The sequence below is a fragment of the Vicugna pacos genome, chromosome 16, assembly GCF_048564905.1.
Source record: "Vicugna pacos chromosome 16, VicPac4, whole genome shotgun sequence".
In the NCBI taxonomy this organism is placed as follows: domain Eukaryota; kingdom Metazoa; phylum Chordata; class Mammalia; order Artiodactyla; family Camelidae; genus Vicugna; species Vicugna pacos.
Window position 1 is genome coordinate 44,577,294 of NC_133002.1, and position 24,810 is coordinate 44,602,103.

At 37.3% G+C, this 24,810-nt stretch overlaps 2 protein-coding genes and 1 long non-coding RNA gene across 6 annotated transcripts in view; 1 reads left to right on the plus strand and 2 right to left on the minus strand.

Moving 5' to 3' along the window:
* The window catches only part of SLC6A4 (solute carrier family 6 member 4), a 30,879-nt gene extending 22,611 nt beyond the window's left edge, over positions 1-8,268 (plus strand). For both annotated transcript variants that reach the window (XM_072939112.1, XM_072939113.1), the window contains exons 12-14: positions 535-635; positions 4,554-4,721; positions 7,497-8,268. In XM_072939112.1, coding sequence (XP_072795213.1) covers positions 535-635; positions 4,554-4,721; positions 7,497-7,571 — 344 coding nt within the window. In that variant the 3' untranslated portion in view covers positions 7,572-8,268. The remainder of the gene's footprint in view (positions 1-534; positions 636-4,553; positions 4,722-7,496) is intronic.
* Positions 1,697-13,719, minus strand: LOC116283674 (uncharacterized). The gene is made up of 5 exons (XR_012059720.1): positions 13,572-13,719; positions 9,306-9,372; positions 6,743-6,845; positions 3,305-3,443; positions 1,697-1,913 (listed from the first exon to the last, which is right to left on the minus strand). It is a non-coding gene; the product is annotated as an uncharacterized lncRNA (long non-coding RNA).
* Positions 13,720-19,692: 5,973 nt separating this feature from the next.
* The window catches only part of NSRP1 (nuclear speckle splicing regulatory protein 1), a 32,507-nt gene continuing 27,389 nt past the window's right edge, over positions 19,693-24,810 (minus strand). For all 3 annotated transcript variants that reach the window (XM_006214408.4, XM_072939116.1, XM_072939114.1), the window contains 3 exons: positions 24,030-24,237; positions 22,983-23,091; positions 19,693-21,283 (listed from right to left, as the gene is read on the minus strand). In XM_006214408.4, coding sequence (XP_006214470.1) covers positions 20,218-21,283; positions 22,983-23,091; positions 24,030-24,237 — 1,383 coding nt within the window. In that variant the 3' untranslated portion in view covers positions 19,693-20,217. The remainder of the gene's footprint in view (positions 21,284-22,982; positions 23,092-24,029; positions 24,238-24,810) is intronic.

Consider the following 24,810-nt stretch of genomic DNA (forward strand, 5'->3'; position numbering starts at 1 on the left):
TTTCAGGGAAGCAACCACAGAGCACCCTTCCTTCCCCTTCTCATTGTCTCCCCAGTCAGAGTCCATGCCAGTTACCCCGTGTAGTAGAACCTTGATCTTGATCTGACATATGAATAAGCAATATTGTGTTTAAAATTTTCTCTTTTACGTTTCCAGTATGTGATCAGTCAGTCTCTGGTCAAGTGGGTTCACTGTTTCTAGACAAAAGGCAACTTCCTTTTTTCTACAGCAACAGTAAAATCATATCTATGCCAACATCATAGAACAGCAGTGTGGGCACCAAGAGGGAGCTTTAGGTCCTTCCCCAAATGTCCACCCATCCTCCCATTCAGTGCAGGAAAAGCTTTGCTTGCTGTCACACGCAGCTTTGTGGCAAGTTCCCCCATCCCACTTTCAGACCAGATTGGTGCCCCTGATCGGCCCCTCCTGTGGAGAAATCCTAGAGCTGCTACTCTCTCTGAGCATCAAGGGATAGCATGGCAATCTGTTTCCTCTCTCAGTCAATCAGTCTCGCTCTCTTTCTGGTGATTTTAGGCATCACTCAGTTCTGCAGTGATGTGAAGGAAATGCTCGGCTTCAGCCCCGGATGGTTTTGGAGGATCTGCTGGGTAGCTGTCAGCCCTCTGTTTCTCCTGGTGAGTTGTCATTTCCCTTCTCCTTCTGGCCCTGGGGAAAGATTCACTCTGAAACACTTATTTAAAAAAAAAAGTTTTCATGAAGTGTAACATATATACAGAAAAGTGTACAAATCGTTAAGTATACTTCATAATGAAATTCTATAAATTGAGCATGCTTTTGTAGCCAAAACCAGACTGAGAAACAAAAGCATGACCAGCACTTCAGAAGCCCCTCTTGTGTCCCCTCCCAGTCACTGTGCCCCCCACAGCTAACCACTCTTCTGGCTTCTAACACCACCCAGTGGTCTGGGCTTCAGTGACATTATTATTTCATCACTCCCCTGCTCCTTGATGATGATAAATAACATTCACTGGTCATTAAGTGCCAGGCCAGACTTTATGCTAAACTTACTCCCATTTCTTTTTTTTTTTTTTATTAAATTTACAATGCTGTGTCAATTTCTGGTGTACAGCATCATGTTTCAGTCAGATATACACGTACATATATTCCTTTTCATATTCTTTTCCATTATAGGTTACTGCAAGATATTGAATATAGTTCCCCATCCATTGCTCTTTTAACTCTCACAACAATTCTATGAAGTAGAGTTCTAGTTCCCCGTTTCACATTTGAGGAAATTGAGGCTTAGGGTCCAAGGTCACAAGACAAGTGAGAACTGTTCAAGGTCGGGAAAGGACTTACTGTGCTGCCCATGAAGGACCTGACAGGAGTCCTAGTAATTTTGTATTCATCTTCGTAAAGACACCCCCCATCAGGGTTCTCAAGCATAGACGTGGAGCCAAATGTAGAATGCATTCATTGGCAAATGAATGAGAAAGTTCAGCTTCAGGGGTTGCCCGTTTGCCAAGACGTGTTCCATGTTGACTCCATCCTTGCTGCACGTGCCCCACTTTTGCTTTCCTCCTGGTCTCTGTCTGAAGCAGGTGTTTGCCCAAAGATGGATAAGTGCCCTTCTAGCATCCCAAGTGCACTCTGAGGTACCCTGGGTCAAAGGGGCTCCGTGCACATCAGCAGGATTATTCTGTTCTGTCATTTACCTGTAACTTGATTTGGGTGGGTGGGTGGGGTTGCTTTTTCATCCTTAGAGCCAGAGACTTCCTTCAGTCCCGCTTCAGCTTACTAGGTTGTCTGGGCTGTCCGTTTCTTCCTAGGACGTGCATGCAGCTGCGCCTTCCCCCTCTTTCCGAATAGCCCATTTTGTATTCTGTTTTGACTTTCTCGGGGCAGCCCTTTATTTTTTTGTGCTTGCTGTACCCCCACATCTCAGTGTCAACCTGTAATACAGACAACGTGAGCATTCTTGCCTCTGTAATGCTGCGCGTGTCTCTCTGTACCCCAGAATCCCTCCTTGACTTCCATGCCCCTGGGCCCCCCCAGAAGTTTCCCAAACCAAAGCCAACCTTCACCCCAAGCAGCAGATATTCTCAGGGCCTAGGGGCGCCAGTGCATGCTTTGGGCCCCAGTGTTCCTCTAGATCTTGGCCTGGTAGTTCCTTATTAACTTGTCAGCTCACTGTTGCTTTTTTAGGTAAATTAAAACCATAATGTATTTTTAAATCCAGAAACTTTAGTTGTTTTCAATGAGAGAGTTCGTCTGGACCACTAGTCTGCTATTACTAGAAGCAGAAGTCTTGACATAAATGGGTTATTAATTTCTATTATTACCAGTGCTTCTGGATAATCTACTTAAATCCTTTCATTTGTTTTTCAAAGGAAAGAGAGACATTGGATTAGTTCCCTAAGGGAAGAAGCTGTGTTTGTTTACTTTTGTATTCCTTACCCAGTGAATCAATGCTGTTCAGGGCTAAGACTCAGAAAAGGCAAGTGAGACCCTCACCATGGGTGTAAAATTTCAGGGGGTGCCAAAAAAACTCAATAGTCAATATAAATACCATTTTAACCCAACATTTTAAAATAAAAATTAATGCAAAATATTCCTGATGAACAAAAAATATCAACATTTTAAACACAGGATCTGACTGTATACTCACATGTCTCGCTCACTTACCTTACCCCAGTCTGGCCCTGTCAGAGCTTATCTTTTTAAAGTATTGTACTAAAATATTATTTGACTTCTGACATTTTGGTGCCTCTTAAATGTTGCACCCAAGGTGAGTGCCTTGCATGCCTTACCCTAGTTCTGGGCCCAGGCTTTTAATATTTTCATTTCTGTGAATCTCTGGTTGTCTGGCAAACTGGGTGAATGCTTGGTGTATAGTGCATGAGTTTCTGTAACAAGCAAAACCCAGGTACAGATCGGGGTTCAGGCATATTATAATTTCCTGTGATGTTCACTATAATCACTTCCTCTAAACAGGCAAATGTTCCCGGGCCCAATTAATAGGAGGCAAATCTGTCTTCCATTTCTGGATTACTTAACAGAACACTTGTTCTGGACTTTCTAAGGCTGCTTTAGGTAAACAATGAGTAGCTTACTAAAAATATCCTTTTTCATTAAAGCCAAATTACAAAAAAAGAGAATATTGTCTATGAGCAAGAAGAGTCAAGGATGTGCGAGTGGGTGTCTGGAGCGATACTTGGTGGCCACAATGAGAGCTTCAGGCCTCCTTGAACTGTGTTGGGTTTCACACACTTGACATCAAGATGAGACAAGTTACAGCAGGGATGGCTCCTAATCAGACCCCACCGAATCACCTTCCTTTTACCTGGTTCTGGGGCTGAGGAGAGTCTGTACGGAGCAAGGTTTATGACTGACTGAACTCCTGTTTTGAAAGGTTCCTCCTGGACTTAGGATAACACTGTTCAGAAGATGGATGTGTGTTTAACAGTTTCCCATTTTATTACCTGAAGACAAAGAAAAAAAAAGATATAAATAGATGTTTAACCACACAACTAATTTACATTACTGTCTTCTTTATGACTATGAAATAATGAAATAAAATTAAATCAAGAGCAATAACGATTTCATCACAGCGGTTACTAGGCAAAACCCGATATTTACACTCTCTCTGGAAACCAAAGTGAAGTAAGAAGACTCATAAACTGGGTGTTGGGAGCACACCGTGGAATTTTTCTTGGTCAAAATCTTCACTGAATTTTCTAGTAAAAAGTATATTAAGATGCTTTTTCCTTCTATTATTCCTTTCATTATGAGGGTCTGTGGCAGGCAGTCATTCATTTTTGAGATGCCCTGTGGCAGAGCCAGCCTTCTTGAAATCACAGGCGAAGATGCTTAATGCAAGGAAAGGGGAGAGAAGGAACATGCATCCAGGAGCCTGGGTCCTCTCCAGGTCTTGAGAACCTTATCTCTCCTGGACCTGGGTGCCTTCAACTGGCCAAAAACTATCACAGCAGAGAAACAGAGGAGGAAATGAAAACAAAGCAGAGAAAAATATGAAGCCCTGGGACTGGCAGGGGCCGTGGAGAGGTCACCCAGTTTATTCCTTCACTGTCTGACACGTTGGGGCCTGAATCACTCCTGATGGCTCCAGTCTCTTTCTCTTTTTCTTCTCTTGAAGTGGGTGCTGTAACTCCCCTCAGTAACATTCTGAGGCCTTGGCATCCCCACTGCAGGGGCTGAGGAGGAAAACCGAGATAAGCCCCTAGCTCTTTTTTTTTTCTTAACATTATTTATTGATTTATAGTCATTTTACAATGTGTCAAATTCCAGTGTAGAGCACAATTTTTCAGTTATACGTGAACATATATATATTCATTGTCACATTTTTTTTCTCTGTGAGCTACCATAAAGCTCCTAGCTCTTTAATTGCTGCAGTTGAAGCACAGAAATTAGTGAATTCTCTGTGTCAGAGTTCAATCTAGGAATAAATGACATTTGGGCAATTTCCTAAAAGTATCTTAGCTTTAGCCTTCAGTGTTCATGGTATCAGGACTGTCTCTATCCACGTGAGTATCATTAAGACTTTTTAATGTTTCTTGAAATTTCTGTTTTAGTTCATCATTTGCAGTTTTTTGCTGAGCCCACCACAGCTACGACTTTTCCAATATAACTATCCTCAATGGAGTATCATCCTGGGTTACTGCATAGGAACCTCATCTTTCATCTGTATCCCTACATACATAACTTACCGGCTGATCATTACCCCAGGGACACTTAAGGAGGTATGTGCTAGTTTGTGAGTGTGTGTTCAGGTTGGTAATTGTTTTGGGAGAAAAGGGTACTCTTTTTATGCTCTATTCAAAGGAAATAAGTCCATCCCAAGAGTTTACCGGGAGGCTCTAAACCTTATATATTTATATACCTACACCATCGATGCCTCTGTCATCTTAAGGCATCTTCCATAAGCCTTAAGTACAAAGCCAAAAGAGCGAGCTGGCCATTTGGGGGCTTGCCATTTGGGTGCATCACAGCAGACAGCTTGGGGTGTGTACAGCATTTTAAACTTATCAGATGACTACTTTATCTCCTGCTTGCCATGGGGCATGGACATCAGATCAGTAGTGTCTGGAACAATAACACAAATTTGATTTAAGTGGATTTAAATTAAATCGACTTGATTTAAGTGGAGATATGGTGGGAAATGCCCATGTTATTTTTCTAATAGCAGCATGACAAAGGTTATTTTGAAAATCATCACTAAATAAGGATGTTGTCGGAGTGGGTGTAGCTCAGTGGCAGAGCACGCTTAGCATGCACAAGGCTCTGGGTTCAACTCCCAGCACCTCCATATTTGATGACAGGAAAGAAAAAAGAAAAAGGATGTTGCAACAGTATCATAGTATTAGCTCAAGTCATTGGAGTGAAAAATGTTGCCATTATAGTAAGATTCATTTCAGTAAATGAACACTGTGCTATAAAAATTTCAATAACAGAACCTTATAATTTGTATAAGATTGTATATATTTTAAAGCATCTTCATGTAGATTATCTTATTTTGTTATCAAAGTACTTTGTGAGGTAGATGGGCAGTTATCATTAGCAGACAAAGATACTGAGTCTGGGAATAATCCTGTTCACAATTTCCTTATTTCAATGACTTGTCCAGGGACACACAGTACAGGGAAGCTCAGAATCCAGGTCTCCTGGTTTTTGGTCCAATGCTTTTTTGCTTATAGGTGCAGCTTCTCTTTTGTGCCCTCAGGATATTAATAGTTTACTAATGTAAAAATTGGCGCTAGAGGTTAGGGAGAGATGAGTTGCTGGTTTTCATTCTGTGGTGCCAGAGTTGGTGTTCAGGCTACCAGGATGCCCAGGTATAATGTTATATACCTCATGTTACCAGAATTGAAAATGTTTGGGTTGTTGTTTGGTTGTGTTTCTTGCCAGAGCAAGAAAGTTACTGTGGCAGGTTGCCGTGAAAAAGTGGCCACTGATAAGTCTGTGGGTGGCTGCTTTTTAGAAGACAAGCTCAAAGGTGAAGAGTGGTATCTGGGGAAAGCTCAAAGGCACTGTGCCCTGTAAAGACCTGAGAGGTGGGCTAGTCCGTGGGCTCTTAGAAGCAAAACTTGAGCATGAAACCATTATATTTATCTTCCTAAAACATTCACAAGAAACATGAAGCAAGAGAATAAGAGGCAGTTAAACATCATCTCTTTTCTGAGAACTGAGATTACTTCCTTTTCCAAGCAAAAAAAAAAAAAAAAAACCCAAAAAACAAAAAAAACAAAAAACTGAATTCTAGGTGAACAGAACTCTGCAAGGAGTTAGTAATTTCCTGTATCTGAAACAGTCATCACAACCTCATTCTTCCCAAAAGGCCTTGGATTCTGATTTTGCCTGAAATATACACTCAGACCAGAGTCACTGAATTTGCTCCTTCATGTTGTCCTTTATGGCAGTTGTGATGGTCCACTGGCCCAGTTGACTCAAACCTAGAGGCCAAGGTCAAGGATGAGAACTCCTTAGGTTAGTAATAGTCAGAATTCTTTGGTCACAGACTGTACCTCAAATCCTGGTCATCTGTCTTGCGAATTTCCCCTGTTGGCCATAAGGAAATAGCACCCAAAGATGTATAACTAACAGAGCTCAGATCCATAAGTAGCAGAGAGAAGGCTGACTGCAGGGCCATCTTCGCCATAGGCCACCAGATGGGAAACAGTGGGTTACTGGGAAGCATCATGATACCGCCAGTCAAAGGGGACTGGGAGGGAAAAGACCTAGTCAGCTATAGCCAGTGACTTACCTTCTCTGGGCCTTCGTTTCCTCATCTTTAAGATGTGCTCATTGAATTGGATTAACATTTCCAAAGTGTGTTGGAAGGAGCAGTGTATCAGTAGGTGTTACTGCTGAGGGAAAAGTTTATATGAGCAAACAATTTTGGAGACCGCTGGATTAAGGCAAGTTAAGTCTCTTTACTATGGGGACTTCTCAAAAGTCTTAACATGCCTACATGCATGCTTAATAATCTGAGAGGGATAAAAGCGTGCTGTTTTTTGTGAAGCACCCCAAGGGACTAGAGCTTTCTGTGAATACTAGACTTGATGGTCTGCAACATTCTATCAATGAGGGAGGGAGACCTCATATGGAATTTTGGTGTGGCTGAGGAAGGCGGAGCCAGAATCCACCACTCACTCTGCTCCCTCCTCTGTCCAGAGAAAAGGATGCCATGCCCTTTGCCCTTTGCAAGGCCATCAAAGGCATGTGATAGGCCGGTGGAGATTCTACTGAAGGCCCATTATTTTCTCCCACTAGTGTTGTAATGACGTTCTTAATTAGTCCACAGATGCTTATCTAGTTTCTGAATCTGCCATTTTTATCCATATTTGAGAACAAATAAATTGGGGATTCCTTTCTTAAGGAAAGCCAATAAGACTATTCCAATTTACTATTAAATGCTATTAAAATGCTACTTAAACGTTAATACTAATGTTCACATTTTTTTCAGTGCTATTAAATTACAAGACTATTTACAACATCATATTTTTTTTCCCTAACAGCGTATTATTAAGGGTATCACGCCAGAAACACCTACAGAAATTCCCTGTGGAGACATCCGCTTGAATGCTGTGTAAAATGTCTCTGAGAGGAAAATGGCTTCCCAACAACCTCTTCTTTCAGTTCTGACAAGTCACACCTCGCCTGCACCCTCTAAGTGAATGAGTCTCCGCCTAAGCCTGCCGATGGAAGGGCCTTCTTCATAGAGAGACAGCCCCAAAAGACTATGGTGCCCAGACTCTCATGGCCTCCAGCCACTTCCTTCTGTGAAATCTCCTGGACGTGTTACCACATCAGACTCTGTGACACAGCTGAAGTGGCTGTTCTGGATGTGTGAGGGTGTGGATGGAGATGATGAAAATCACCGTATCATCAGTTAGGATTAGGTTTAAGATCAAGTCTATGAAAGTCTCCTGTATCATTTCTTGTTATAGTCATCGGTATCTGATGACATGTGTTTGCTTCAGAAGGTTTCACTGTTCATGAATGCGTAAACCATACAGGAGAAAACAGGGATGCCATCTTGCTAGCTATATATTTTCTGAGTAGCGTAGAATTCTATAGCTGGAATCTGCTAGAATCCTGTAACCCATGTGCTGCTGTGGAGTCAGGAGAAGACTATGTACGAAGCTAAGCTCAAAAATAACATGTACGTGTGAGCATGTGTGTCTGTGTATACTGTTGTTCTAGTGTATCTTTATTCTAATACGTTGGGCCCATTACAAACTATATGAATTTCCTCTAGTTTTTCTTACATTAACAAATTCTACCTACCGAAGTTTGTAAGTATGTTATTATTTGAAGGGTATTATTACCACAACGTGCTCTGCCACACACTCCTTTTCCAGTGACACTGCTAAGCCCACACACCTGCCTTCATGGGCCGGCCATTAGTATTTGCTGCACTTCCCTGCCATCTTCCTGTCTCTCTCTGCTAAACATCCAGGATAATGTTCTGCAGGCAAATCTGGCTTATTTCATTAGTCACTGAGGCTTGGCTGTGAACTACTTTGAAGATGAATATTGGCAAATGCAGCTTCAGTGTTCAGTTGGCTGTCTGGTTTAAGCTCTGTAGACTTCAAATGACTGCGTTTGACCATTAAAGTTACTTTGCTTTGTGAAGAGAGGATAAATCCAAGTCTCTCTTATAGGGTATATAGATCTGATACCCTGACCAAGGTCATCCTCAATCCAGAAGTAATTAGAGAGTCTGGATTAGCCTTAAATGGACCTCCCACAACCCCTTGACTCTTCCTGGTTGGCTACTGGGATTTTGAGCCCTCCAGATAATTTTAAAGATTGAGTCTAAGTAAGGCTGATTGGAAAAGGGTCAGTTAAATGAACAACCTTTCATGCCACATAAAACGTTTAATACAGATCAAGTAAATTTGACCTTCAGTGGCTTGGGACTCTCAGACACATAGGCAGAGAAGCAAATTGTACCTTGCTGTGTGAGATTTCCTTAGCACAATCTTAAAGGTTATAAAGCCTAGTCAATGATAAAAGGACTCAATTTTCTGGCCCCATAACACTTTATTCCTCTATGTAAATCAAATTTAATCCTAACAGCCTTACAGAAGATCCATATAGCAGAGGCTTAGTTTTATCCAATGTAGATCTTCCTCCCTTGGCTTCCTTTCCCCAACAATGCTCCCCGGCCATCTTCTTGTATTCTCCCTACATCCTTCTATGTCTGATTCTTTGCCTTTCCTGGTGGGATATTTTCCTCATAGATGTTAGCTGCTGAGAAATTTCCCAAAATATTAGAGGAAAAGAGGACGGGAATTCAAATATGTCTCTTACTGACCTACCTTCATTATCTTCGTGCTTTCTTTCCTTCTGGCTACCTGATTTCCATTCTCTTTGCTTTCTAGCATGCTGAAAGGAGAGAGGTTATATAAATGGCAGCATATTCAGTGGTAAATAGCTTTGCAAATTTTAAGAATTCACTTTATAAAGATATTCAGATATAGATTATCCCCATCCCCCACACACTTGTGCATTCTCCAAAGATACCGTTTTTAAAAAACACTTTTCCAGAGTTTTGCCACATCAGGTGTTATATAGGTGTTTTGAAAAGTTTTCAAATGTCACTTGACTTAAAAAAAAAAAAAACCCAAATCTCTGTCCTGCATCATTTACATTTACTTGACCCCTATTTATCAATACTACTATGGATTTTTTTAAAGGAATACTTAAGAGTTGGTAGACTAACTTTAAAATAATCTTTTAATGACCTTTTTACATCTAATGTAGCATTTACAGAAAAGTGAAAAATAAAAATAGAATGAATGGTTCAGTTATTTAAGTGCTGAAGTTATTTTTTTTCCCCATAGGTAAGGCACAAGACAAAGGCATGGAAGCAATTCCATTGATGGAGCTTGTTCCTAATTTGATATGCAGTGGTGTCCAAAGAATTCATCTCCCCTCCAAAAAACTTACAACCTGTTTAAAACTTATTCCATTTGTTGTGTGGAATGCAGATGACTTATAACCTAAATTCACTGCCCTGGCTGCCCCACCTGGAGATGTATGCAAAAACCTTAACAAACCCAGAGTGAGAGTATTAGCTCCAAAATCAAATAATGACAATTAAATCAAATAATGAATCTTAAATAAGGAAAAAAATTATTCTGTGAGATGAGCCACTCTCTCACTATCTTATTTTAATGAAGCTTGTTAATTTGGTGACACCAACCTCAAAATTTAAGTGTAAATATGAATTTCCATTTAACTCACCGACCCTACTTGAGCCCTTAAAAGAGAGATTGTTCTCCTGGAATTAGAACCATATTCTTTCTGACAAGTAGGAAAGACTGACCTGATATGTTCTATCTGTTGCATAATTGATTGGAGGTCAAAGCTTAAAACTATGGAATGCAATGGCTTAACTGTGCTGTTCTTACACACATCTTAGACGATGCTTAGCTACCCAATGGTACACTCCAAGCCTGGTTCCTTTCGTGGCCTGTCTCTTTACTCATAAATCAACACCTGGTGCTTAAGATATCATTAAACAAGGCAGTATTCTGAAGGCATTTTCTACTCTCCCCTCCCCCACCTTTTGTGTCAGAGAGGGGTGGGGAAGAGAGGCAGTAGGTTCCTCAGAGGGACTCTACAACAACCAGTCATCTCCATAAATAATGTGATAAAAGCAAATAGTCCTATGCTAAGTGGGAAGTATATTTTAAAGTCACCATGGAGCTTACATTACACATTATTTAAAAACACAAGGAGAGTTACACAAGAGACTCTACCGTAGGAAGATGAGCTTAGAAAATGCTTGTTTGAGAAGCATGTTAGAGACCAAATTTATAAATCCAAACACGGAGAAAGAAACATTAAGATGTAATATCCCTATACTGTAGCAAGCTTTTGGTCCACTTGAAGTGTTCTGAATTTTTTCTTCAGTATCAGAGATAAGTCAATGACGTTTATTAAAATTTTAGTTCATGTTTAGTTCATGGAAGGACGATCTCAAAAGCTCCAAAAATTTTTTCTTACTTTTTCTAATATCACTTCTCCCCCTCATTGCTTAACTGTCTCTAAATTTCAATGACAGAACAATATTTTAAAGTTCAGATAACAACATTAGAAGCAGAAACAAACCTAGCTAATTTCTCTGCTTTTCTTGGGATTTGGAAATTTCTAAAGGAAGGTGAGCTTAAGTTTTACTTCCACTGCTAGAGTGAAATAATACTCCTCTTAATTGGTTTAGTAGGCATTTACCACAATGGAAAGGATAAATATTTTAGGATGGAATCTTAAGTATGTCTGTCCTTTTGTTTCATATAGTTGCAATCTATTCAGTACTGTTTCTACATTAGGTGTTTCAAAACAACTCATCTTTTCAAGAGAAGTCTTTTTTTGGAAATGATTCACAATATATTTCTATGGAATTTCAAGTGATATTTCTCTTACCAACACATCATAAAATCCATGCTAATTGCTCTACCACCAATGCAAGTTTTTTTTTTTAGCTATCAGAATAGATAATCTTCACTGGCCAACTCTAATTTGGAAACAGTGTGCATTAGTGGAGCACCTCATCAGAAAAAAGTTTTAATGTCTACTGAACTAAGAAGAACCTTACCATTCAGAGGAGAGAATAGATGATATCAGTCCTTCAACTCTATAACTGGAGACTCCAATTATAGTAGGTAATTTATTTCTAACAATCTGTAAACACTGCCAGCCCAAACAACAAATATTTAGGGAGAAGGAGTTATCCTTCTATGCTAAAATACATACATTTCCATAAACAAATAACATTTACTAATTAAAAAAAGGTATTTGAAAGATTCTTATTCAAACTCTATTAGAAGTGTACATTAACTTAAGAAAACTTGATAAATGAAAAATTGATAGTTAAAAACGTAAAATTAGGGACTTCACATAAGAATTTGCAGTTATTTCTCCAATGGCATTTAAAATATGACAATTTTTTTCAGGATACTCTGTGTGTTGAACAATGAGGTGCTTCAAATTCTGGATTACACATAGTTAACTGAATTATATAAATATATAATTATACAAATACTATTTTTTTCCCTCATCTTTACTTTCTTCTTCCACATTATTTATAGCTAATAATAAGTAAATTTCTTTCACTATTCACCTCTGTCAACAATGGTAATATGAAAATTTCCAATGTTATTTTTTACATGAAATATGTTTATTTTTAAACTTTAGTGACAGAATTAAACCTAAGTTTTATTTATGCAAAATAAAGAGTCCCCTCTTTAAGATGCATAAACTGCCCCTGTATTCATTTATGCAGCAGATCAGTCATAAATGTTCCAAGTTATATTGTAAGATACCAGTAAATGCCTTTTGTTGTGAACTATTATTGTAATAACCCTTAACAACCATGATGAATATATTATCTCATTAAAAAAATACCTTCCAAACTCTTTAAGTTTAAAATAAAAATCTTAATCTTAACTGCATATTGTCAAATCACATACACATCTTTCAAAACATTACTGCATGTGATTTACAAATATTTAGCATTAAAATTAGCTAAAATTAGAAATTTCAGTAAAGCTGAATAAATTATTTTAATTCTTTGCATTTATACAGAGCCTTAGTTTAAAATCTACTTTCACATATATCATCTCACTTGATTACCAGAACTCTGGGTAACAGATGTTATTTCCCCAGTTTTGAGATTAAGGAGCCAGAGGCTGAGAGAGGTTAATTGATATGCCCAGGTTAACACAGTTGGAAAGTTCCAGAACAAGCCTTATGCCCAGGTTTTCTGATTACAGGCCAGAGATTATTTGCATGTCTGTCTTTAAAACCATCATCCACAGAAGCTTAAATACACAGATCCTAAATTCAAAAATGAAAATGATGAAGGATGTGTTTCCAACAAACAAGGACTTTCTCCTACATAACCACAGCACAACCATCAAATTCAGGAAAGTAATGTTGATATATTACTGCTATATAATCTCATTTGACCCCACTCAGTGACGTCTTTTTACCAAAAGGATCCAGTCTAGAATCACACTTTTCCGTTAGTTTTGCGTCTCTCATCTCCTTTAGTTTAAAACAGCTTTCCAGACTTACCTTGAGTTTCATGAACTTGACACTTGAAGATTATAGGCCAATTATTTTGTAGAATGTCCCTCAATTTAATTTGATGATTGTTTCCTCATGATTAGACTCAGGGTGCATATTTTTGGCAGAAATATCACGGGAATGATGCTGAGTTGTTCTTACCGCATCCCTATCAGGTGGAGCATAATTTGATTTGTCCCCATACTGGTGATGTTAACTTCAATCACTTGGTTAAGATGGTATCTGCCAGGCTTTCCACTATAAACTTTCTTTTCTTTTTTTGTAATTAATTAGTATTTTGTTAAGGAGTTTATTCTGAAACTGTGCAAACATCCTGTTCCTCATTTAACTTTCAATTCATACATTTTTATGGATTCTTATTTTATTCAACGGATTATAATCCATTATTATTCATTTTGATGTGCAAATGGTCCCATATTTAGCCAATGAGAATCCTTTCAAGCTGGCTTCTGTGTTTTTTGACACGTCACCATTGTTCTTGAAACACCTACCGTCTAGAGTAAGATGTTACAGTATCATCTTGTACTTTCTCTGCTACAGCCAGTTCTCCAAGAAGTCCTGATTCCTTTTAGTGGAGAAAGTACTTAGAAACCAGGATCTAGGTGCCAGGTATGCTCATTACTATTGGAGTGTCACTGATTCCAAGTCTTCTCACTAGACAGAACTAAATATCTGTGTACAGAAACATACACATTTTCATCTATGATTATCTCCCTATCTTGAAAACTATTAGTTCACATCAGTAACTCCAGTTCCACCACCACTCAAATTCATTCTAGTTTTCTCTCTTTGCGTTTATAACCCGTTCTAGGTCAATGAGAAACCTGGCTCCCATTATCCCAAATATATTGATTTTTGATCAATATCTCTGAATGTAAGCAACATTCCATTGCTGCTGCCACCACCCTCAACACAGAAGCCCTCTTCACCCCATTCAGGTTCTGACACCTCATGCTGGGACTGTCCCTCATCCCCGCCCTTCTCAGTCTGCTCAGGATATGCCTTATTGGGCAGTCACCACTGCCACCCACTGACAGATGCCTTCCTTCCACTACTTGGGCTCAGATATCCTGTAGGGACCTCTTCTCTGCATGGATACCCCTTGCACCCATTTGGACTGACACAAAGTGTAGGCTGCTCCTACACAATGCTCTTCTTCACCATGTTTTAGTGACACTCAGCTCTGGGCTGTGATAGCTTGACCTTGCTCAGCCCCACTTAATGGCTTTTGGACTGAATTAGGGAAGGGATGGTAAAAAGGGAAGAGGACCAGTTAACATTCATTGATAGCTACAATTAGAGGCTAAGAAAGGCATCATATTTTCTGAAGGAGCAGAGTGAGGAAGGAAATTAGCAGTATGGTGGGATGGGCAGAGCCTGGTAAAAATTCTTCCAAGATAGAATATACTTCAGTATTAAAGTATATTTCTAAATTCTCCAAAACTCACAACCTTTTCTGCTAACTACTCCTTTGATTCTTAAGGCTTTGTCTTCTTAACACAATTAACAAGAATCTAGCACATCTGGCACCTAACCCCTAATTTGTTGAATGCATGAAAATGCAGCACATTTCATGTCACTTGTCTGGCCTACTTTTCCTCCATCATAAGTATGGCTCATTTTACCAAAAGCAAAAATCTTTTCCTGCACTTGTAGAAAGAGCAACCAGACAGAATTGGGAAGACAAGTGCTCAAGTCTTTTCTCATCCACTACCAAGCTAAGTAATCTTAGATAAGTCACTCAACCTTACTGGCCCCATCCCCTCATGTGTAATGACTATGATGACAAATACTAGTATTTACTGTGTGCTTACTAATGTCAGGCACAGCATTATATGCCTTGTTTCAAGCAATCCTCACATCCATCTCTGAAAGAGACCCTTTTATTAGCCTCATTTTACAAATAAGGGAAAAAAATAATAAAGCTCAGAGAACTTAAATAAGTTGTCCAAGATTATGCAGCAAGTGGTGGGCCCAAGACTTCCAAGTCTTAGCTCTCAAACCTGATGTCATAGTGCCTTAAAAACATTTTAAATCGCAAGGGTTACATGTAAATTGCAGGATTTCTAAGTTCATTCTAGTTTCAAAATTCTAATTTTAAGAAATACTTGAGATAATAAGACAAATGAAATTAAAAGAATGAAGTAAAAACTTTTCTTAACCTTCGCTCATACCAGCATTATAATAGGCACTAGGCATACAAAGTTGAGATCGAATCTTTGCCCTTAAACAACTAAGATACTATCGTTGTACTATAATGCTGTGATAGTATTAAGCATAGAACTTAAAGGAAACATAAAGGTGTGACTGAAACAAAGAAGGGTATTAAAAGAGGCTTTCTGGAGGCAATGACACTTCAGTTTTAAAAATAAGGAGTTAGGCAGAAACATGGCTTTTCCATGCAAAGCAACTAGTGTGTGAGAAGGCACAATTATCATGAAACAGCACTGTGTAGTTGGTATGATTGGACCAAAAGTAAACAAGGGAAGAGAGAAGGAAAATTAAGACACTGAATCAGAGTAACAGCTGTTTACTGATTCATAAAATCTCTTTTAAGCACATTGTTTTAGACCTCATATCATATATTTAAAAGAACACATATCTAGCAACAAATATAGTGAATCCCTTATTTATACCTGTCCAAATAATTCATTACCAAAGAACTGCTGTCCCATGCATAAGCCATTTGACCAATCATCAACATCTACATAGATTCTTCCTGCAGAAATGACTACGATTAACCAGCATGGCCAACAGTTCCTCCATTTGTACATTAAAAATGTTTATTGTGAGATGTATAATGCATATAAATAATACATAAAACATATTTACAATTGAGAGAATAGTGAACAGCCAAGTAGCCGCTACCCAGGTTAAGAAACAATATTGCCAGCCTCTAGAAGCCCTGTATCTCTCCCATATCACAAATGGTATCTTGACTTGTAATAATCATTTCCTTGTTTTTCCTTAGTTTTATCACCTACTCATGTGTTTCTAGGTAGTTTTGCCTTTTTTTTTTAATGTAAACTATACGGATTACTTGTTTCTTACACCACTGTGAAATTCATCCCAGCTGTATCTCTGGTATATTCATTTCACTGTATTGTGTGTATACATACATACCAGGTTCATTTACTACTGACGGACATTTGGATTATTTCCAGTTTGGTGAAAACACTATTATGAATATTCCTGGTGCACCTGTGGAAGACAAACATGCAGCATCAATATTTCTAGGTAAAGCCAAACTGTTTTCCAAAAAGGTCGTACCACTTTACCTGACACTAGAAACATACATACATACTTACTCTTGCTTCACATCCTCACCAACACTTGATATTTTCTCAACATTTTTGCCATTCCTAGTGGATGTATAATGGTATTCACTGTGGTATTAGTTTGAACAAATTTTTATTCACTGCCATGTCTACTTGATACTATATGGAAAGAATCTTAATCCTTGTATTACACCACACACAGAAACTCACTCCAGGTGTATGGTAGATCTAGAAGAGTGTTGTCCAGAACTTTCTGCCGTGACAGAAATGTTCTATAAATCTGCATTTTCCATTATGGTAGTCCCTCGCTTCCTGTGGTTATTGAGCACTTCAAATGTGTCTAGTGCAACTGAGGAATTTAAATTTTACTTAACTTTTAAGTTGGACTTCATCAAAATTAAAGATTTCTGTTTGCTAAAAGATACCATTAAGACTGAAAAGGCAAGCCATAGTGGGGAGAAGTTACTTGCAAAGACAAACAACTCCTATCCAGAATATATAAACGAGTACAGGTCATGAGAAAAAAGGCAGGTAATCCTACCTCAAAAAATAGGCAAAAGGAAAAGAATTCTTTGAAAAGGAGATATCCAAATGCTAATAAATGATAGCCATCAGGGAACCCCAAAATAAAACCATGAGGTATCATGCCCATCAGAATGGCTAAAAATTAAAAGGCAAACAAAACACAAAACATAAACAACTACAAGTGTAAGCAAGAATGTGAAGCAACTGGAGCCCTCATATATCATCTGATGGAGTTTATTTTGGAACACTGATTGACATTACCTACTAAAGCTGAACATAAGCATACCCTATGGATCAGTGATTCCATTTCTAGGAATTATCCAATCAAAACATATATATGTACATAGAAGCCAAATACAAGAATGTTTCCTGAAGTGTTATTGATAATAACCCCCAAATGGAAACAACTCCATGTTCAACAGTAGAAGGATAAATCTAGAAAACAAGCAAAACTAATCTATGGTGTTAAAAGTCAACGGGAGCAGGCTGGGAAGTGGTTTCAAGGGGAGCTTCTGTGGTACAGCTAATGTTCTCTTTCTGAACTGGATGTATTCACTGTGTAGATCCATTAAACTATATACTCATGATAAGTGCACTTTTCTTTATACATGTTGTAATTTTTAAAAGCTTATTAAGAATGTTCTGGTAAACTTAGATATAGATTTGTCAGAAGTGGAACCTTGTTCTATCAAATAGGGCTTTTGGGGCTACAGAAATCCAATTCAAACTGGCCCAAGAGAGAAGTATTGGTTTAAATATCTAAAAATATAAATGCTCCACTAGAGCCAGAGGTTCAAAAGCAATCATCAGGTCTTTGTCCTTCTCTCCTCTCATTTCTGCTTTCTTTTGTGTAGGCTTTATTCTGTCAGGCAGTCAGGCACTCATTTCCCTATGCAATTCTGGACTTAATTCATCTTCACAGTCCAGAATGCTAGTGGAAAACGTCTCTTTAAGTTCTGACAAGTCTCAGAACTGGCCTAGCTTGAGTCACGTACCTTTCCTGGAACCTGTTCAGCCCCATTTGAATCACTGGACTAAGTAGTGAAGGGGTACTTTCTTAAGGGAAAATCAAGGCACTGATCCCAGAAAAGGGGAAAAAGAATGCCAAAGAGGCAAAAAAATATCTGGGGAAGGAGTTAGAAGAAACCCTTAATTTGCAGCTTCTCCTTGAGTTCATGTCAAACTTGGTTAATAAAAGTAATGTATAATAGAGTTACCATATGATCCAGCAATCTCATTCCTGGATATGTATCTGGAAAAAACAAGAATTCTAATTCAAAAAGATACATGGACCTCAACGTTCATAGCAACACTATTTATAATAGCCACAACATGGAAACAACCCAACTGTCCATCAACAGACTGGCTTAAGATGTGGTATATATACACAATAGAATATTATAAAAAATTAAACATTGCCATTCACAGCAACATGGATGGACTAAGATTATGCTTACTGAAGTAAGTCAGACGGAGAAAGACAAATAATATATGATATCACTTGTATGTGGAATCTAAAAAATAATACAAATGACTCTATATACAAAACAGAAAGACCCACAGACCTAGGAAACAAGCTTATGGTTACTAAAGGGAAAAAGAGTGGATGGGAGAGACAAATTAGAAGTACAGGATGAACAGATACAAACTACAGTACACAAAATAGATAAGCAACAAGAATTTTCTGTATAGCACAGGGAACTATATTCAGTATACATCTATACAATATACAATATAATCTGAAAAAAAACTGAATCACTATGCTGTACACCTGAAACTAACACAAGATTGTAAATCAATCATACTTAATTTTTTTTTAAAGTTACATATAACTTTCCCTATCTAAACCATCCAAGCTGCTTTTAAGTCTCTGAGCACTGGAAGAGGGAAACCAAGTTTCTTATCAGATCTCTCCAACTCCAGCCTCTCCCTCCTAGACTTTATCTTGCATACTACAGGCAAATTAATCTTCCCAATATATGGCTTTAGTTACGACAACCCTAACAAAGGAATCAAATTCTTTACCTAAGTTGAAGATTTTTAGCCTGTCACTTATGGTCTTCCATGATTTCACCCTAACGTTTTCAGTTACATTATTCTACACCCCTCTGTATATACTAAGTCAGTGCCTTTGAAGTGTTTGTCACTGTCACTGATCTATTTTAAACTATTAGGATGTAACTGATATTTAATGAGTTAGTCAAGAGATATAGGTATTAGCTTTCTTGTTATTTTTCCTTTCTGGTTTTAAGAGTGTAATAAAATGATTTATGAACGCTAAATTTGATCCTTAATATACATATTTTTTCTAAAGGTCAATATTCTTACTAAATTATGTTTATCCTTCTAAAATAAGGCAATGTAGTAACTCTTCATGATAAAGTATGAAAGATATAAACAGCACTTTCTTAATGGGAAGACCTGTTAAAGAACTATTTTTTCCATAGCATTCATCCTTTTCCTATGAATAAATTATTTACAGTATATAATTTCAAATGGTAAGTTTCAAAGAATTGGTACAAAAATTTGTTTTATTTTGATACGTAAATGGAACTGTTAATAAGTTGTACTATGTTTTTTTAGAGTATATTAAACAAGACATCTTCATAAATAGGCCACCTGGATCTTTAGCTAATTTCATTTAGGCTGAGTATCTCCATCTTTTCACCCTTAACTAAAACTGATTTATAACATAACCAACTTATTAACTTGCTGGGGTTTCAGAATTAAAATGATTTTTAACTTAAAAAAAGAGGAATTATGGTATGACATAAGTGACATAACTTTTAAAATAAAATAAAAGCATCAATTAATGTACAAATATATCACTATTTTTATTTTAACTTAAGACAAGTATGCTGTTAGCTAAAAAGTTACTTAGGCAAGATGTGTGATCTGTATTTTACACTTTAATACAAATTTTAGAACACAAAGTATAACAATATTCTCTGTTCAAACCCACATATTTTTATCTGAAACACAATTATTTATAAAACAAATAGCTCCCACAACAAACACGAGGAAAGTTGTTTAAATTATCTTTTAATGGTTGTAGTAGAGCCAATTTTCTTCATTAAGTACCTGTGGGAATTTAGGTTGCTTGAATACAACCAAGAATGTGGTATTGATAAGTAAATATTATATTTCAATTTAGTCAATCAAGATAAAAGGATTGACTTTTGACTTAAACCTAAACCAAAATGAATTTTGAAAATATATTTTAAAATAGCCTCTCACTCAACCACTGTTAACACACTCATGTATGTGTTCACACAGCACGTTCCAGGAGTTATAATTTTCTGCACTTCCATAGGTCTTTCTGCTGGGGCAGTCATCAATCATCTTCTTTCTCAATATATGTCTTTGTGTTAACTCGTGCCATTTGCCGGGCCAAGTATCTGTCTCTTGCTGACATTACAGTTTCTTCGTTGCTCCGCTTTGCAAACTTGTTCACTGTCTCAGGTGGCCTCTCTTGCTCTTTGACCGTCTCCTGACATTCCTCGGAGATTCTGTGTTTTGTTCCCAGGGATGTTTCAGAAGTAGAGGGTTTCTCTGGGTTTCTTTCTTTGTCTTTCTCCATGTTTCTCATTTTATTGGCTCTTTCCTGGTTAAGAAACCTATCCTTTGCCCTAGAATTCGGGCTGCTTTCCTTTCTGTCTCGATTTCTTTCTGAAGATTGAAAACTTACTTCTCGTCTTTCTCTATCTCTGTATTTATCACTGTTTTCATATCTTTGTTTCCTTGCTTTCATATATTCTTCCTTTTCTTTGCTTTTCTCTTCCTTCTCTCCTCCTTTCTCACTGTGTTGGTCATAATCATTTCGTTGTCTATCTCTTCCTTGTCCTCTTGAGGGGTATTTCTCCCTGTCTTTCTCCCTTTTCCATTCCCTGTCATTTCTTTCTTTTGCATCTCTTCCCCTCAGTCTATCTTCCTGTTCATGCCTCTTCCAGTGGGAATCTCTGTAACTGGCCTCTCTGTGATTATGGGAATCCTTCCTTTCTTTTCGGTAATCCTGGTCAATGTAATAGTTGTCCTGGTCCCTGGATTGTCTCTCTTGGTGCTGATCTTCCCTTTTCTCATGTCCTCTTGACTTGGAACTTTTGGAGTGGTGTTTGGTACCATGCTCTCTTTCTTCACTAGATGACTGTGAGTGGGTATGATTTCTGTGATGCTTGGAGTCATTTTTTAAGGTCTCTGTGCCCTTTCCCCTTCCACAGTTCGCTTGATTATTTCCTTCCATTTCATCATCCTCACTGCTCTTAGTATCAAAGTCACTGTCTGCATCTGGATTTTCCTCTACTTTCACAACAGTCTGGAGAATGCATTTCTCGTGAGGTATTCTATTCTCTGAACTAACTTCATCGGAATATCCCTTTGATTTCTCTTCTTTTATCCCAGACCTTAAAAATATTGTAACACAAAATGCCACATTATCAATTACAGCAAGCAAATGTAGTGTTCATATAATTTCTATCAATATTTAAGTCAATACCACTGCAATTATATACAGTATGATTATCCAAATTCAAAAAGTGCTGATGTCTACTCTGTAAACATCAACAAACTAGTATTTTCTAACCATTCAGAATATTTTCAATACTGGTAGAAATAAACATGTAAAAATCAGCCCTTCAGCATGGACCACTAGAATCTTTAGGCAGTGGTCTGTACAAGGTCTTCATTTTTGCCAAACACAGACAAAGAATAACTGGGAAGATACATTCTGGATCTAAGTACTAGTTTCACAACATGAAGTTGTGGCTCTTTGGTGGATTTTTTTCTTTCTTTATTTTTAAAAAAGTTTAAGAATAGTCCTGGAAAGGTGAAGATAAATTTTTTTCACATTTTTTCACATTTCAAAATGGTGCCAAATCTATTTCTAAATATCACTAAATAAGCCCTCACATGATTAAAAAGGCACTAGCATCCTGCTATACCCCTCAGCATCTATTACAACAAAATGGAAACATGTGAATCCATCCAGCTATTACAATCAATTACATTAACACTGTTTACATCACCTACATTTTCTCAGCTGGTAAGAATGGTTAATTTATTTACATTACTCACATTCATTCTTACTAACCACACAAACAAAGCAACAACTACGGTTGTCTAGGAACTGCTGGCAAAAGTGTCTTGGCTAAAGGACTCACTAATAGTTAGGAATTCTATTATCAGACTCTGGGAAGTGCAACTACCAAATGACATTATGGAGTTTCACGCTGGCCTCACAACTGTTCCAGATGAAACTCTAATTTTCCATTCAAAATCTCAATTTTCAAATATACTTATTAGACTCATAATTCGCATCAATTTGTAATCAAAACCTAGCAGTTTTGGGGTAATCCCTTCCCTTCATTCTTAATTCCATTCTCCTGCCTCTCCTCTTCCCCTAGCAACATAGACTCAAATCCCCTTATCTATATGTTTCTATTCCAAAAAATGACTTACTTAGATATAAGTTTGGGACAAATCTTACCTTCAGCTATATATTTACGGCATAATCACTTCACCATTCCTACAATATCTCATAACTCTATTCAAAAACCTTTCAATCCTTATTTTCTTGACCGGTACTAACAGAAATACCTACAGAAATGGTAATGTCCATATCTGTGCTGCCCAATACGGAAGCCACGAGCCAAATGTGGCAACTAAGTACTTGAAATGTGGCAACTAAGTACTTGAAATGTGGCCACTGTGACTAAAATTTTAGATTTAATGTAATTTAAAATTAAATAGCCACATGTAACTAGTGGCCACACACTGGATAGAGCATTTCTAAGCCCTTAATTATTTGAATCTTACATTTTAGGGAGGTTAGGTCCTATTTATGAAAATAAACCATTTCTCTTCTTATATACTACCTGAACATGCATGTAGAATTACTGCAAAATAAAAATAATCTTGAATTAAATCTGCAGGTTTTTAAATTAAGAAACTATAAATTTCTAGTTATTCATTCAATTAGGTCAAGCTTGGCTGAGAACACAATCTGCAATACTGCAATTCTCTGGTTTCAGAGTCAAAATGATCCAACTACCACAAATCATGAACAGTATCTTTCTTCTACATATTTCATATGCCACCTCTCACCTGGCTTCACGAAAACTACATGTAGGTACTTCCTCTTCACCAACTGCTTGATTTAATAGATGCCTATAAAATCCACTGAGATCTCTCTGCTTGGTTACATCCAAACGTGCTAAGACAAGGAAAGCAAAGTGAGAATACATTCCACAAGACAAAATGCAATTCAGTTTTACAGGCACAGAATATATAACACAGTGTATAAAGTGGTCTCTAGATCAGGAGTTGGCAAACTATATAGCCTACAGGCCAAATGTGGCTGCCTGTTTTTGTAAATAAATTTTTATTGGAATATAGACCTGTTTATTTGTTTATGTATTCCTAAGGCTGTTTTCGCATTACAAAGGCAGAGTTGAACAGCTGCAACAGAGAACACAGGGTACACAAAGGCTAAAATATTTACTATCTGGTCCCGACTGATGTTCTAGATGAACCCATAGGACATGCTTGACCTAGTCTTACACATTTGGTTTTTTTCCACTTAAAGTTGATAAGCACTTGTCAATTAAGCTATTTCTAAGTACATATATTTTACTTAGATCTTGAGAAACAACCATGAGTAGAAAGCACTGAAGTAAAGCACTAAGGTATTCTTCAACTTCTGCACAACTTGGTTCTTTTTTGAAGTAATGTTTTTCTTTTTCTAAATGCCCAGATAATGCTCCTTGGGTGATGTTACTCTAGTTTTCTCAACCCAGAAAACAGAACTAGGATTTAAATCTCAACTTACATTGTTTTTGACAAATGTCATGGTATTATTCCTTGTAATCAATGTTTTTGCATTTGAAATCATTTTCTAATACAATGCTCTATAATAACCATAGCTTTAAGCAACAAAATGAGATGTAAGTGAAAAGTCCAGTAGAAATACAGTTACTAAGAGTGCAACTGTGTTTTTAGTTAAAATCTCATTTTATAATACTACGTAATATTATATCTTAAGCCCTGAATTCATAAACATAAATTATGACATTATAATCTAAATGGTCAGTGACAGAGCAAATGTCTAACAACAAGGCGGAATTCTCCTGTCTGTTCCCTCTACCATTTCACCTTCAAGTGCAGCAGCCCTCTTTTCTCTTTCCTCCTCTTCAGCTCTTTCTTGCAGTTTTTTCTTATATGCAGATGTTACAAATGCCTCTTTATCATCAAATTCTCCCTTTTCCATTTCTCGTTCTCTCTGTATTTTCTTTTCCATTCTTTTTTCCTGTTCCTTCTTTCTGATCTCAACTGCTTTTAGTAAGTTGTGAATATACTTAGGCTAGGGGAAAAAATAAGATTACTTAGGAAAGAATCAAAGATAACAACTGTTACTATTCTATTTCTATCATGAATTCATTAATATGAAAGTTGAAGGCTAAAAATCCAAATAAGTAGGACTGTGAACTTCTCAAAATGCAATATAAATTTACTAGCAAGATTGAAACTAAAATTATTTTCAGTAGAAATTTAAGTGTAAAGACAGAAATTATTCAAAATGCCATTTCACTTTTTAAAAAAAAATCTCAAGTAATTTCCCAATTATTTTTCTCACCTTTTACTGGCATTGTTTCACTTCTTCAACAGATATGTGAATAGGAAAGCTTCCTATTAGTTTGTCACATTAGTTAAAATATAATTATCTAAAATAGTAGCATTAATATAATTTTACACTACCACCTTATTAGTAGATACTGTGAGGTTCAAAGATCCTTAAAAAACAGGCTGTGCTTGTGAAAGAATAATAGTGATAGAAAATTTGAACTTATTTCAATCCCCACTCGCCCAACTTTTTTCCCAAACTAAAATATCACGACATATGCAGATGATTCAGTTACCAGCTAGGAAGCAATAA